Here is a 16,590-nt window from a genome sequence, read left to right as displayed (position 1 = left end):
AATGCTTTGGTAACCCTGGAGACCACCAGGTAGCTTGAAACATATGCAAACATGTACGTAAGCTCAGACACACAACTCAGATACTGTTGTAACTCCCAACAACTAGTTGGGAATTGTTGAATAATGTATGGAGAGCACCAGGAAACCTGATCGGAGTTAACTACATAGAAAACCAGGACTACAATCCTGAGCATGTTTTACTTGAGTTTAACCCATAGAGTTCATTGGGACTGGTTTCAGGTAAGTGTGTATAGGATTGCATCCTTGGTATCCTAAAGCCATACTTATTTTCTGAGAGCTGGGTATAAATAATATATCACTGAAAAAACTAGCATAGCTCAAATTCCTTTTCTGATCAGTATCTGAAAGATAGTTCTGATTTCAAACTTTCATTTTGACCTTCATGGACACCTGAAAATGGAATATGGCATGAATTGGAAGAAGATTCTTCACTCTCTTACACATGTTAGTTTTTTCATTGGTTGTATATGTTTGACAATCATTCATTGGGCTTTATGTCACTTGATGCAGAAGAGGGAAGAATCTGAGGAAAGTGAAGAGCAGTTTGGAGTCTGAAGCTTCCCCATGCAAAGGTCTTAGCTTTACGTTGCAAGAACAATTTGTTGAGTCATATATCTTAACATGCTCTGTATTCAACTTCTGAAACATTTTCCAGACAAGATTGTTGCTTGTTTAATAGTCCAAAGACAGTCCCTGGAAACTGCTTTTATATAGTAGGCAAGGCTATTTGTTCAACCCAGTATTGTTTTCTCTGTTTTCCAGTTGCTCTCTAGGTTCTTGTGGTTCTTATGCAGAGGTCTTTCCCCATCTCCTGATACCTGATCCTTCTTTAAATGGAGTGCTAACAATATTTGTTTTCAATGCTACTTCCGAAAAGCATTTCACCTATTATTTTCAAAGAAAGAGTATTATATTCTCAGATTCTCAGTTTTTGCAGTAGCATAATTTGGGGGTGGGCAGTTTGGAATCTCCCTCTTCCCTGATGCCTTTGCATCGCTGACTTGGTACGCACCCAACTGAGGAGGCAGATATCACCCACATAAGCATCACCTTCAAACCCATTAGGAATGGGAGAAGCAGTCTTAAACTTGCAGTATGTGGATTGTTCACTTCCCAGTAGATGTCAAGAATATGGTAAGACCAGCTTCTTCCCTTATCACTTGACAGAGAATCAAACTGTGAATTACATGCGTGGCTAGCATGTCCGAAGAGCTTTAAAATTTAATCCTACTGTACAGTCTCTCTCCTCCAACCCTCTCATATTATTCAGGCATGCAACCCATCAAGAGGTTTAGCCCTTCTCTCCCCAGCACCAGTTCCAGTGAAAAACACATGCACAAACATTCTCAACCTGCAGTGTGGTGTAAAAAATGATCCTGTTGGTACCAATGGGAGATCTGTTCTGAAGACTAATTACTGCACTGGGAAGCAATGTTCATTTATCACAGATGGGCAGGGAAAGGTTCAACTTCACTTCCATCAGTGCCATGATCCCTGCACCTTATTGATGCTAACCCTGTAACTTGTCTAAGGTTTTTGGGTTGAGCTAGCTTGTTTTGTCTGTCTTAGTTGTATTTCCTGGGTGCAGCTATATTTCTGTTTCCCTAGGAGATTCTATCTTGCTGTTGTTGGCTAGTGTAGCTGGGCTGCTTAGATCTTGGGAATTCTCCAGGTTTTCAGGCTATGCTTGGTGCAGCCCTGTGTGCTTTTGTTAAAATACCATATCTTCATCATGTTTTGTTTTTGTTCTGTTTTTGGGTGGTATTTGGAAAACTGCCATTTCAAGAGGAGGTATTTTCACTAGAATATCACATGCCAGATTTATTGTTTTCTGGTTAATAGAAGAACTTTGTCATCCCTGACAAATATAGACTAGAGATTAATTAGTATATGTGTTCTTTAACTATTTTAAATATAAATAAGCCCTGTACCATTTACTGTTTTCTTTTTCCAGAAAAGATGAAAAGGAGTATGCATTGAAGCAGATTGAAGGTACAGGGATATCCATGTCGGCATGTAGAGAAATAGCAGTAAGTGAATACATTGCTTAAATAAGTTTATAATTAGTGGTGGGTTAAAAAAAAAAACTTTTGTAAAAGTTCAGGTTTAATTATCTGATAAATTTCTTAATTGAAACTTTATTCAAGTTTCAACTATTTTTAAAAAGTATTTTGTTAAATTTAAGATGCAAGCTTTAAATACATCCTGAACAGCCATCTAGTTGGGCAGGCTTTTCCTGGTTCATCAGATTCATAATCCTGCTCCATTATTTCTTGTTATTTTATTGAATGCTTTATGTACATAGATTTTTTTCTCCTGTAATCACCTTATTGTGATTTATGATGACTGCCTCGGGATTTTTAAATATTATGTAGGGAGTGTGTGTGCGTATGAAAGTTAAATAAAGAATTTTTAAAAAAGAAACTTTTGCAGAACATTTGGTACCACTCCAGTTGGGTTTGAAAACAATTTGTAGCTTGGAGCTTCTTGAACTTGTGCCATCATTAGAAGGGATCTTATTTAAATGCTTTGATGTGTAATTAAGAGAGATTACATGGTTTTTGGACTGAGTGTATAAATTGAACACCTCCCTGTTTTGGTAGCTGGAGGTAGTGAAATAACTTTTAAAAAATAAAGGTGTTTTAAAAAAGAAATTTGGTGCTTACTACCTTAGGGGTGTATGCATACATTTTTCAGTAATGAAAAGTTAAATCCGTGAATGCAATCCTCAGCAGTAGTGACTCTTTCTGACCTGTATGCCACTGACAAAATATGAAATGGTACACTAGCTGAATATGCCACCAGGTGCGAGACACAGATTCTCTTCCTTTAGTTCCTTCCACTTCTAGGATATTTCTGACATTCTGCATTTATAGCTCAATCACCTTTTTCTATGAGGGGAATGGATAACCAAGCATGGACACGTTATTCAACAAATAACAGGAGACCAGGAATCTATTAAAGGCAAGCTCATAAAGCTGAGCCATGCATGTTTATGACTGTGTATACATGTCTTTTTCTCAGAATCATGGAGTGCCATTGAGAGACAGTATTCAGACAACAGGCCATTGCTCAGAAATGGAATGCATAGTTTTATTACAAAGCAAAACATTGATTTAATATGCAGGCTGTTAAGAGCAAAAAAAGCATTGGTTAATCAAGCCATAATATTAGTTCTCCTGAGATGAAGAGGCAGGGACTAAATATGGACATCATTCTTAGGACCAGACTGGAGTATCTGGGGTTGGTTGCAGGGGGGGCTGGGGCTTTCCCAATTCTGCAGGTGCCTGGAGCCTATTATGGTATGTTACAAAGCTTCTTTGAATGGGACTAGGAAGGGAAGGGTGCAGTGGTGCTCACTTGGATCTTGAACTGATTTGAGTTCAAAACAATAAAAATGAAGGAAGGCAAGGAATACTGGGAAGGAAGCCAAAGCTTCCTTTGTTTCTTAAACTAATCCTCTTTCTGGATTATTTGAGAGCATATCCCAAACTGAATACTAGGACCTAACTGAAAGAACTCTCTTATATGTCAATTTATACCAGGAGAGTTTCACTCCCTACAATTTGACCTAAATGGCAAAGGAGAACAGAGTCTTGATGGGCACCTAGGAGTCGCCCTGGGGTGTATCGAATGAAGTGAAAATATAATTTCTACTCATAACCTCCAGTGAATAATTCACTCCCCCCCCTTAAGATGTATGAATGACTAGCAGTGGTAGTGCTTTAAGGCTGATGTTTTACTGTAGCTGGCTTTCAACACATGCTCTTGAGTGGTTTGCTAAAGTTATGCATCAAATAATTAGAGTGGCTTTTGTATGTTTGGAGTTCTTGTGCAGTTATGCAAAGGTGGCAAGAAGCAGTCCCACTGAAACCAACTGGCATGAATTTAAGATTTCCCCCTGGCTGATCCTAAGCTCCATGCTTAGTTGGCCTGTACCATGCAAGAATGAAAACAATTAGACATTTTAGGAATTTTCTAAAGACCAGCAAGGTAGAGCACATCAGCAATGGGGTAGGTCATGGCTTCTATTTCCTGAATATGCAAAAGGAATTCTAATTACTGAATTGCATATACTTGAATATCTTAAATATTTCCAAATTGGGAATGCCTCCTCCTATGCATGATTTGGAAGCACATTTTAAAACCTTCCTGTACTATGTTGAAAATACTTCAGAATGATAGATAATGTTAAAACGGGGCATAGTTTGTCACTTGGGTGCTTCATCACCCACTAAAATCAGTGCATCTAATTTGCTTCATCAGTACTGAAACCTATATTAAAGGACTGCAGCCTAACATGTGAATTATGAAGCAGCCATTCCACCACCCTCTAGCAGAGGGAGATGGGACTATAGGGCTTCTCCATTGGCTCTACTGGAAAAACACCAACTTTTGCCTCTGCTATCCTTGAACTCTGTCCAGTACAGCTGGCTGTTAAAATAATTCTATTACTAAAATCCATTGCCTAAGTTTGCTTTCCCTTTCTTCCTTCCCAATCTCCTTTCCTTTTGAAAGTTTGTTCACTATGCATTTGAATACCTCTGAAGCTAACCAATTTTTGTATGATAGCTTCTGAGATCAAGGTACAGGTTTTCATCTGTATCTGAGTACAATTGACTGTCATTTTGAATCAAAATTGTCAATTGAACCTTTCAAAACCACACTGATTTTTACCATGGATTTCAAAACTGCACTAATTTTTTTGTTTCTTAGTATTCCCGAGCAATGCTGGGAATAAGCTGCTGTTTATTGATATTTGTAAACCTGTTATGGAAGCCTTTTTTTCAGCTGAAGAGCAAGCTAAAAACACTTAACAAACAAATCAATCAGATATGGAAATAATCTGTGCAAACCTAATTCAGTCACAGTTTACACAATTAGCATTTTGTAGGGAGAAAAATGAAAATTGTATGCTTTACCTTTTGGACTTCTAATCATATTTAGTTATTTGACTCTTTCAAATGTGTTCAGTACATTGTTAGGTGGCTGTATAGAGAGACATCTGCAACATTTACTTATTCCTATCACGTTGCATAGTTTAAGCTCAGACGAAAATATAATGAAGACACATTCTTAAAGTCTGAACATAATTCTTATTTTCTATTCTTTTGCTTTGCTTTTCATAAAATTCTACATGTACATATTGGGTTTTTTAAAAACAACAACACTCAAGTGTGAGGTTTAGAAGGGATTTTAATATTGCTACAAATCTTCATTGATTTCCTTGTCTAATGTCTGCAGAAGCATTTACACCCATGTAATCAGCAGACATAAAATATGTTGAAATTATATTGTACAGTGGTGCCTCGCAAGACGAAATTAATTCGTTCCACGAGTTTTTTCGTCTAGCGAATTTTTCGTCTTGCGAAGCACGAAATCCCATAGGAATGCATTGAAATTCAATTAATGCGTTCATATGGTCAAAAAAAGTCCAAACAAAGCCAAATTTGGTACAACAAGAGTTTATTAAGTGCTCTTTTAAAGTCACACATACTGTAAAGAGCATTTCAAAAATTGAAGGAACAATAAATTAAGTTTCTAAACATGACAGAAAAACATTTAAAAATCAACAAAGTGTACAGTACATTTTCTAAGACTCTGGGGGACAACTCAAAGAAGGTTCCTCTTCCACTCTTTGCTTCTTGCTGAAGAACCCCCTCCTCAACTGTTCCCCCAGCCGCCCACCACACAGAAATTCAAATCCAGATTTTTTTTAAAAAAAACAGCAGAGTGGCCCAATGGTCACAGAAAATCATAAAAATGCAGAAAAAAACACACAAGCTTCCAGATTCTTGCAAACCCCTCCCCAACACCAAGTCCTTGAATTCCAAACACCCCAACCCAAAATCCAAAACCCCCCCAAAAAAGTTTTAAAAGTTTAAAAGAAGTTTTGGAAAAGCTTCAAAAATCACCAAAGTCTTCAAAAACTTCAAAAAAGGCTACCACACCGCGTTCTGTGAGTTGCTCCTCGAAGTCAAGTCGCAACTGTATTAACGGTGTTAAGAAAAAGGAAACAAACTTGCAAGACGTTTTCGTTTTTCGTCTTGCGAAGCAAGCCCATAGGGAAATTCGTCTTGCGAAGCAGCTCAAAAAATGGAAAACCGTTTCGTCTAGCGAGTTTTCCGTCTTGTGAGGCATTTGTCTTGCGGGGCACCACTGTACACACTTGCAGACTACTTATCATTTATTCAGCTAGAGCACCACTCCTTTCTTGCAATCATCTAGCTTGCCTGATTTATTAAACTTTTCTGCTACTGTTTTTACCTTCCCGTCTTGGTCACTATGAATGGGTGTGGTATATGCCCTATTTCAGAATAGGCAATTGTTAACTTGATGATATTTGTGTGTGGGTTTGACTGCTTCTACCTTGGCACTAAAAATTAGGCATAGGAGGAAATTTGTTTGGTCCACTTTGCAGTGTAGTAACCTGACCTGATGCTCCTGAGCTTGCTTGCTGATTTTAAGTTAAGTGTGCACGGAATGCATACAGCAGGACAAGTGCAGATGAATTGGATGCAGTGGGCACCAGGGGACGCAATGGGATGGAACACAGCTATGTTCAAGAGCCAGCAAGACTGAAATAGGATGGAATTAGAGGCTTAGCCCATCGCTATTGAAAAATATGCAGGCTAGTGATTGTGATATTTTACTGTGTCTCCTATCAGTAAAAGTGCCAAACTTATTTATGCTCTTTCTGTGAACCCCATGGAATGAAAGCACAATGCTAATTGTCTCATTTCCTTTACTTGAATCAAAGCATAATCCTTTTTAAAGTCATTTGAAATGCTTTTGTTTAAGAAGAATGCTGTTCATTAATGCCAGAACATTTTCAGATCTTGAAATGAAATTATTTATAGAACAACTGCTTTTAAAAATGCTTGTTATGGAACAAGGGTGTTGCATGACTTGAGCAATTGTAGTAAAAAAGAAAAGCAGCACTTGCCAACAATGCACAAGAAAGTATTTTTAAAAATCAAGGATTCAGTAAGCTATAGTTATTGTGTAAAAAATCCTAAGGGCATTTCAGTTCCCTTGCTCAGTTTCAGATGTCTGCACACCATTTATCCTAGGCAGTGAATAGCCATTCTTAGTTGGTTAAGTGATTTGTCTTCTTAATTCTGGTTTTGAAGGCGAAACTGGCACCTCAATAGTTCTGCAAGCTATTAGCAGTCAGCATCCAGCCTGTTTGAAGAATCTGGCATTTAGTGATGCTTTTACAATAAATTGTCTTGTACGTCTTGCAACTTTAGAAATTTAAGCTATAAAAATGCAGAGGCCCTTCCCATCTGCCTGTGTGCAAGAATAGGTTAGGAGATATTGTATATTATGGTAGGTGGCTTCAGAGTAGAATTCTGAGTTAGATAATGTGGTTTGCTAAGGCTGCACTAGAGAAGCCAGAATAAGTGAATATACAGTTGGGTGCTAGTCAGGGAGAGTTGGCGTTGGTTGTATCAGTTCGTGTTGATCAGAGAGGGAGTTAGTGTTTGTTGATGGTGTTTGTGGTGGACAGCAAGAAGACAGCAGAGGAAGAGGGTCAAGAAAGAAAAAGGAAGACCCAAAAGGAAGACAAGTGGCTTGGTGGCCGAAGACTTGTTGGGGTAGCTGAATCACTTGCCTCAGGCTAAAGAGATGAGGAAAAAACAATATGAGGGGAAAACAAAATATGAGGGGAAAACAAGTCTACAGCATCAAAGGTGAAGAAATGAGAGGCATCTTGGAATTCTAGGCTGTAGTGTCCGGTAGGAAAGCCAGAGGAAGATTCCAGGCTAGCACAGTAAAAACAGATCTATGCTCCAAACGATTATATTCTAATTTGTACCATACCTCCATCTCACAATTATCAGGGATTATTGGAAAGTTAATATGCTTAGGGTGCAAGTGATACTAAATGATGACAGTGGTATGGAAGTTGGGCTTTGTTAATAAAATAAGTAATGAAAACCCCCCTCCTTTTCTCCCCCTAGACCTTGGACCTAAAGGGGAGGAGATTTGTTGAATGATCCCCCAGATCCCCCAGATTTTAAGACCTGCTAAGGAACAGAGGATTGTTATTATATCCTCATATGAAAAACCACAGAATTCAAGGAGGATGTACTTTCTTTTCCCCATGACTATATAAGCTCTGTATTTAAGCTCTGATCCAGCAAAGGCTCCTGCCAGTAAAGGGGGAGAGGTGATTTTAGCTAAATTTCCCTTGCAGCCTCTATGCCCTTTGAAGAATAAATTGCTCTGGAGATTAGAAGACCCTCCAGAACCACATGGGAGGTGGTGCTCTATGGGCTGTAGAGTAGGCAAAAATTCCTTCTCGCTGACAAGAGCCTCTGCTGGCCTGGAGCAATAGTTATTTCAAATTGCCAAAACATCAGTATAGGTGCCTTGTGGAGCTAATGAAAGAAGTGTAGGAATTCTTTCAGTTTAATAAGCTGCTGCCATGTGCCGATTGAAAATGCCTTATCAATAAGGCTCTTTTTCATTTCTTGTTAGAGGACTGCATCAAAATAGCCTAGGCAAAATAAAAGAGATTATTTGCTCTCTGGCTCACTGTTATAAAAATAGGCTTCATCAGTTACTCAACTAAAGCTTTATGTCAAATAACAGATTAAAGCAAGAATGAGGAAGCAAGGATGAGGAACCTCCTCCCACTTTTCCCCCTGGAGGGGGGACTGTACACTGGCAGCGGATGAAGCAGAAGCCAGGGGAGGACAGGGCATCCTCTCCTCTCTTCCTCTCATTCTGCCTCTCCTGGATTAAAGCTTGGCACTTTTTCACTGATACTTGTATTGATTTAGAGATGAACTCTCTTCCTTTCCATATGGCTTGCTTTAGTTTTTGTGAGTGAGTCCGTTGCTTCACTGCACTGGCCTTTTCCAAGAAAGCACATTCGATCTTTGCTGAACATTGTATTTTAGGGAGATTTCTCTTGTGGTGGAATCAACCCACAAATCACAAAAGTACTCTCAGATGTTTTCACCTTAACACTGCCAACAACACAAATATTTTTTTTCTTACATATACATAATATGTTAAAGACATGCCCCGTATGACAAGAATTTGTTATATTTGAGCATGCCCCAGATTATGCAATGTTTAGTAATTAAATATTTGTGCAAAATTGGAACTTTTGTCAAAGTCAAAATCCACGATGGAATGACATTTCTTAAAGGTTATATTTAAGAATGCTGAATTCAATACCCTGTGTTAAAAAGTTGGGAAGTGGGGAAAGAGAGAAATTAAATTATTGTGAAATGGCAGGTTAAATAATAACCTTCCTGAACTTCATACTGATCTCTCTTTTGTGATCATAGGCCAGTAGATTGTAAAGGTCATTTAAGAATTTTTAAATGACCATATAATACTTGCCAACTGCTACTATATCTTAATCCTAGAACAAAACGAAGCCTTTGGTTTATGTTGTTCATGGCATTCCATTTATTTATCAGTTTAATGCAATAAACAACCTGAACACCGAAGAGTTAGGCTGAAAGTTGGACTATGCTTTTAGGATACATTTCTATATATTGCACGCTGACTTACACTCAGTGGAGTTCTGCTGGCACTAGAGAAAGGGGGTTGGATAGTTTCAGTTTGCAGTGCAGGGTTCTTCCCTCTGCTGTCACCTGTGCCTCTTGAAAACATTCTCCAGAGGCTGAGGGGAACCGTGTGGGGTCTGGGGGACTGGGAAGGTGGGACTCGGGGCTGCAGGGAAAATGAGGAATCGGCAAAGAGCATCCATAATTCTATAATTCTCTCATTTTCGAGGCAATGTATGTGGGTCCACTGCAGAGATCAGTCCCTGGAGGGGATTATACACATTGTTCCTGTTTGATCTCCTCTTGTACTACTTTGGGGGAAAGGCTTACTCCGTTATTGTTCTGTAAATGAGGTACTTCTTGTGCTTAGATTATTCCGGAATTGCTGGAATTTTCAAATCCTTTTGACAAATTAAAAGCAAATTGTCCATTTTGTGGTGACAGAAGTATTGATGATTTTGTCTCTTCACTTACAGCTTTTGCGAGAACTGAAGCACCCTAATGTGATTGCATTACAGAAAGTTTTCCTTTCCCATAGTGACCGAAAAGTGTGGCTGCTATTTGATTATGCCGAACATGATTTGTGGGTAAGTTCAGAATTTATTGGTGCTTTGACTGGCTGTGGTTCCATATCCATAGTTGGGGATAGTAAAAATCTGTAAAAATGAATAAATCCCAAACCCCAGCAATCAGAATAATTTATGAACTTGTGCAGATTTTCATATGCTTATTATATAGATACAGCCGCATAAGGCAAATTGGAAATGGAGACATAGCTTGAGTGCCAAAATGATTTAATGTATTTTTCGCCCTATAGGATGCACTTTTCCCCCTCCAAAAATGAAGGGGAAATGTGTGTGCGTCCTATGGGGCGAATGCAGGCTTTCGCTGAAGCCTGGAGAGTGAGAGGGGTCAGTGCGCACCAACCCCTCTCGCTCTCCAGGCTTCAGGAAGCTATCCGCAAGCCTTGGGAGCCCGCGGGAGTTCCCACTGGGCTCCCTAGGCTTGCGGATAGCAGCCTGCACCCCGAAGCCTGGGGCGCGCTGCGGGCTTCAGGCAGATATCTGCAAGCCTGGGGGGAAAATAATTTTTTTTTCTTTATTCCCCTCCCCAAAAAACTAGGTGCGCCCTATGGGCCGGTGCACCATATAGGGCGAAAAATATGGTATTTACTTTTATAAAAAAAAGTTGGCCTAAAAGAAGGAGCTTCTTCAGATGACCTGTCTATTTAGCATCATTCTGGTTTGCTTGCACAAAGCTTACACAGTGGTCAGACTTCATTAATTTTGACTTTATTGAAATTTGTTTATGGGGTGGTTCTGTGACATAGAGTATTCGTTTTGTATTCTTCCTGATTTGCTTGTAGGGATGGGGGTTATACGTTTTCCTGTGGATCTTTATTCATACCACACTTATCAACGTGTTTCCCTGTCAGTTTACAAATGTCCAGTTCTTTTATGATTTAAGTGGATTTGTTGCACTAAAGATCCAGTATGCATTTGAATTGCTCCTGTAAAATAATTACAGTCTGGAGACATCCTTGTTTTTAGAGGCATGACTTATTTTTATTCATGAAGACTAGAAATCTCCCACCCCAGCTTCCCCTTTTTTGATGTGTAATATTACTGGTTTTCTCACCGTGTTTTAATTCACATTGCTCTATTCTACGCTTTATAGTTTTAGGAGTATGCAAATATTGATACCTATGCCTGCAATGCTGCAATCCAGATAAGTGTTTGAGATCAGGGCTTATGACCTGAATGCGCTTGCCTGACCCAACAAGCCCTCTTCCCCGCCCCCCAAATGCAAGCAAACCCCACTGCAGCCAACCACAGACAACCAACCACACCCTGCCCCCCCAGGTACCTCTCACTGCCAAGGAAATGTAATAAACGAATAGAAAGAGAACCTACCCAGCTGACGCCGACACAAAACCCCACAGTACACTATACAAAAGAATATAAGCCTTACCACCCCACCCTCCTCTCCCCCCTCTTCTTCCCCAACCTTATACTGTACTCAGCACTAAGGTCTCACAACAAATGTAACTGATTCGTTAGAAAGACTGTACAACCTGAAAAAAGAGACACGAAATGTACTTTCGTAAACCAAGAAAATCTTTAATAACAATATAAATTAGGAGCCTGTTCACATATTGCTTACAAGTTGGTGTGCGAACGTTTATGTTTGTGCATCATGTACAATATGAAAATCAAACATATTTGTTAGCAGTTTGTTTGTAATAACCTCCTGTGGAAATAGTCTAATTACCACTGGTCTTCCCTAATCAGTTTAAACTATACTGAACTTGGATTACATTAACATGAAATTTAGGCTTGCCTTGGACAAATTTCTGTAAAACATACAGTAGCAAGGAAACCACACTTTGAAAAGCCATTACAAAATACATGAGTAATAGCTTACTGTCAAGGAAAAGAAACCACACACACACACACACACACACACACAATGTTCAAAGTAAAAAGAAACTTGGAGCAAAATGATATAAAGTCATGAGGTTTCATGTTACTGCATGCTGCTTATAGTTTAATTGGGTAGACTTGTTCTTACAGATTTACTAGCTTGCACCCACTCATTTTCGAAGTTTTCCCTATTGAAGTTAATTGCACAAAGAATGAGTGTACAATTAATATCCCAAAGTATCACAGTCTTATTATGAATAACTTCATTTTATATGCATGAACTTTAACTCTGTGCATCAGTTGAATTTATTTGTTTTAAAAGCAACCACAAAACAATATTTTGCTGCTAAAATGAGCAGTGTGCTTAAGAATTCAGTTTGCAGATCTTGCCATTTGAATGCTGCTTGCACTGTGTGAAAGTTGCCACATGAACAATAGGTTTGTCGGGTCACCACTACTTGTTAGCTATCTGTTATGCAGTCATAATGCAAAGTGTACATATTTCACTGTGCACTGTCACTTTCCGTGCAATGCACCATTTTATTATCACTAACAATTTTCAGATATACACTTCCACTTTTTAAATATACTTGTACATTGAACCATTGAAAAAGGTACTTTATATTTTTCTAACTAAATCATGCAGCTCGTTAAAGGAAGTAAAAGTATTTATGCGCAATTGCCACAGGCTAATGACTACTTCACATATACCTGCAGTGGTAAGGGGTAAGGGAGGTACTACGCTGCTTTGAGAATGTGCATATGATCAAGCCATATAGATGGGACCAATGCTGTCCTTTCTTACCACTAAAACACTGGCTTCCCTCTCTGCCAGTAAGATTTGTGTGGGTAGTAACTGCACTGCTGGCCCTGCCTTCTTGGAATAGTGTTGGATGTCCTCCAGTAAAGTGACTCTCATGAGTAAATATGAATTAACTCAGAATCTTATTTTGTGTCTCTTTCTGGTCATTGCTTCAACCCTCTACTTTTGCAAGCAGAGCCTTGTTTTGGGGTGTTTTTGGATCCCAAAATCTGAATATTCTATGATCCTTGAAATTAGCTACTTCATTATTCCTGTTGGCTCTCTTGGTTTTTTAATATTTTGCCTAAAACATTAGGAGATGAATAGGGGCAATTGTACTATTTCATCATTTAGGAAGCATGCAATTCTGGGAGGAGGAATTTCAGGGGTGTGGAGAAACTAATTATTTTGGGCCAGTGAGAAACTTTAAAAAGTGAAATGAAATGTAAAAAAATTGTTGCTAAGGGCACAGCTCTAGGAGGATCCATGCCTTATTTATTTATTGAGCTCCATAATGTACATCTTTGAATAATGTTTGCTTTCTCTGGGGAGTGTCCAAAATTTGCTGACGGCCAAAACTTTATCCCTCATGTTTTGAATACCCCCCCCGTCACTTATTCTAAGCATCACTCCCCCTTCCTCTGCCCCCGTGGTCTTTTTGCTCACTCCCAACTTTGTCTCTTTCCATGCTGCCTCTTACACTTGGAACAGCCTCTCAATCAACGTGTGTAAAGCTCCTTCACTCCACTCCTTCAAAACCAACTTTAAAACCCACATGTTTAAGGACACATTTTTTTATCAGATCACTTACATTCTTGGTGTCATACTTGTTTGCATGCTCTGCGCTATAAATAAAGAGTAGTATTTAAAATTCTCAGGATAGAAAAGATGGTAGTCTGGGCCATTGATTATACTAGTAGCATTTTATATTTTAGATTGAGAGCCATCGTGGTGTAGCGACTAGAGCAGTGGAATGGTAGCAGGTAGATCAAGGTTTGAACCTTTAATCAGCCATCAAACTCCCTGGGTTATTTTGGACCAGTCACTATTTCGTAACCTAACCTACCTTCCTAGGGTTGTTTGTGAAGATAAAATGGGAGGGAGGCGAACCATGTGTGTCGTTCTGAGTTCCGTGGAAGAAAGGTGAAATACAAGTACAATAAATGAATAATGCCCTGGTTCATGCACAGTGCTAAGCCATAGTTTGCCTAACATGGGTTGTTTCTTCAGTACATAGCTTGATTTCCAATTGCTGTTGTCTTATGCCTTTGTTTCTTGGTGATCATCTGCAGTGGGATGCCTGTGCAAACCATGGATGCTAGATTTACATGTCAACACCAAGCTATACTTAAATTCAAGGTTCATATAGAACACTAAGTCATCGCAATAAACAGTAATTTAATAAGCCATGACTTATGAGGAAACCAAGTCATATGAAGAAGGTTCTAATTTAGCACAGAGATAAGATCTAGTTGGGATCACAAGCTTTATTGGGGAATAAATAAGGAAAATATAGAAGCATTCATAATGCTAAAGAGGTAAAACAACTATAGATGCTTTGAAGTCTTCTTGGAATGGCCTGGTCAAGTATCACATTAAATGATAGCTAAAAATAAAGTTTGGCTTAACATGAACAAGCTGTGTGCTGGAGTGCGCTCCTCAAAAGTCCTTGCTCCTGCTGGAGAGAACACAAACCAGAGGCTAGCTTCACATTACATGTGAACTAGCACTTGCCACTTTTTCTCTCCAAATAAAGAACAGGAAGTAAACCAAAAACAGATATTGGTTTGGTTTACTGCCCATGGTTTGTTCAGAGATAAGCAAGCCATGAATACTGGTTCACACATAGTGCAAAGCCATCCTCTGATCTGTTTCCTCTCTAGCGTGGCAGCAGTGGAAACAGGGGAGATAGTGAAGTAGGGACCTTTATTCAACATGCAGCAGCAGATTGTTCATACATGTTTACACCATAGTTTGTTTTTCACTTTGGTTAAATGTGATGTTCAAACCAGGTCTATAAGTTGGTGGAAAAACCTCCATTTGTTTTCTAATTGATAGATTGCTGGTTCCAGCAGTATCTGGGGAAAAGCCATTTCTATTTCTATTTTTTTAGAAATGTATTTAATGAAACATAGTAAAATAAGTATAAATGTTAAAAGAATCAGTGATATATCTGATTTGGTTAATCTACCTTTTTAAATACAGTTCTAGATAAGTAAGTTGCATAAATCTGTATTAAAACTCTGTGCACCATTTCTGTACTGAACAGGGTGGTCTCTAGAGGTTAAAGATCCTGAAAAAAGTTCCCATTTTTATGTACCAGACAGAGAATCAAGAAAGCTAGTCGGAATTCCATGGTTTTGTTTCTTTAAAAAACAAAAGTCTGTCCAGGGCTTTTCCTTTCCTGGGTCAGACAATTAGATTTCATCACAGCTGGAACATTTGCAATAGCAGTAGTGCTGCAGTCCAGGGTATAATTACTTTCCTGAGCATGTGAATACTTTATTCTGCCACAGTTTGATTTGTGGCCTTTAAAAAGAGCTCCGATGTTTGAATTTGGACGTAGTCTGCTGTATGACCTTCCTTTCCACACACAGTACAAATGTTGTTGTATAAGCTTATCCGAGCCTCTCTAGCTTTGTGTGCAAGGTGGTCCTAGAGGCACTTAGGTAAAGGTAAAGGGACCCCTGACCATTAGGTCCAGTCGTGGCCGACTCTGGGGTTGCAGCGCTCATCTCGCTTTATTGGCCAAGGGAGTCGGCGTACAGCTTCCTAGCATTCCTTAAATCAGATCTAATAAGCTAGGAATAAGCTAGGAATATATTACTTCCACATTTCTCTTTTCACCAAAGTTTGAAAAGTTAACTGCCATATTATCAATATGAGCCTCTGTTGTGTTAGCTGTTTGGTGATAGCTTCTGTCTTGTACACACCTCTGTTATTTCTCCTTGTCAAAACTGGTTTGTTTGTTTTTTAAAGCACACCCAGTGTTTCTCGGCCCTTGCTTTACTCAAATCTCTACTGTTGTTTTAAATGGCCACTATTAGTCTCTGCCTTCTCACTGTACTCAAATATCTTCTTCCTCAGCTGCTTTGTGCGAGAAAGATAAAGCAGGTTTTCTCCCTGAGATTGTTCGTGCTCAACAATTTTAAAAAGAACTCCAATCTCAGTTCAGTTTAGAACTTGTAAATTCATAAGCACAATAATTCAGTGATAAATAATATAACCATACTTGGGTACCACTGAGCTAGGACATAAGCAAGCAGAAGGTAAAAGCAGAACTTTTTGTTGTGTTACTGTCACTAGAATAACAATCAAAAAGACATGTCCTTGCTCTTGAGGATTTTACAATCAAAAATCCAATCTAGAGAAAGGTGATGAATGGAGGGGAGAAAGATGTTGCATTTGTGCATATTTGGGCTTAGTTTCAGTAGGGGATGAGGACTATGGTTTATGCTGAAGTATCACAAAAGGACTGAATTTAAGGTATACCATAATTTGAAGGAAGAGAGAGGATGTGTCACATAGGTGTTATAGGAAGGAGTTCTGCAAGAATGGGCAGATTTAGAAAAATAAAATAAAATCCATAGACCAACAGTTTTGACTAGACTTGGAAACCAAGACAAAAAATATGGTTGCTAAATTTCTATCCTCACTTTGCTATTTTGGCTTCTGCACAGCTGAGGAGGCCCTGTACCTTATTTTCCTACAGGAGAGCACATCTTTTTTTTTTGCTGTTGCTTAGCTAAAATGCTCCATGCGCCTTAATCAAACACAGGCAGCATCTTGCTTTACTTTCCTGCTCTGGGAC

General features: G+C 38.9%; 1 protein-coding gene across 1 annotated transcript in view; it reads left to right on the top strand.

The window, feature by feature from the left end:
* CDK19 (cyclin dependent kinase 19) overlaps positions 1-16,590 on the top strand; it is an 86,315-nt gene that overhangs the window by 24,272 nt on the left and 45,453 nt on the right. Inside the window, 2 exon segments of the mRNA XM_083497849.1 lie at positions 1,976-2,051; positions 10,031-10,141. Of these exon segments, the coding sequence (XP_083353975.1) occupies positions 1,976-2,051; positions 10,031-10,141 (187 nt within the window).

Source organism: Podarcis liolepis, assembly GCF_965112155.1.
Source record: "Podarcis liolepis genome assembly, chromosome: 3".
NCBI lineage: Eukaryota > Metazoa > Chordata > Lepidosauria > Squamata > Lacertidae > Podarcis > Podarcis liolepis.
Note: the sequence above shows the minus strand (reverse complement) of the source record. Positions and strands in the feature narration are given on the sequence as shown.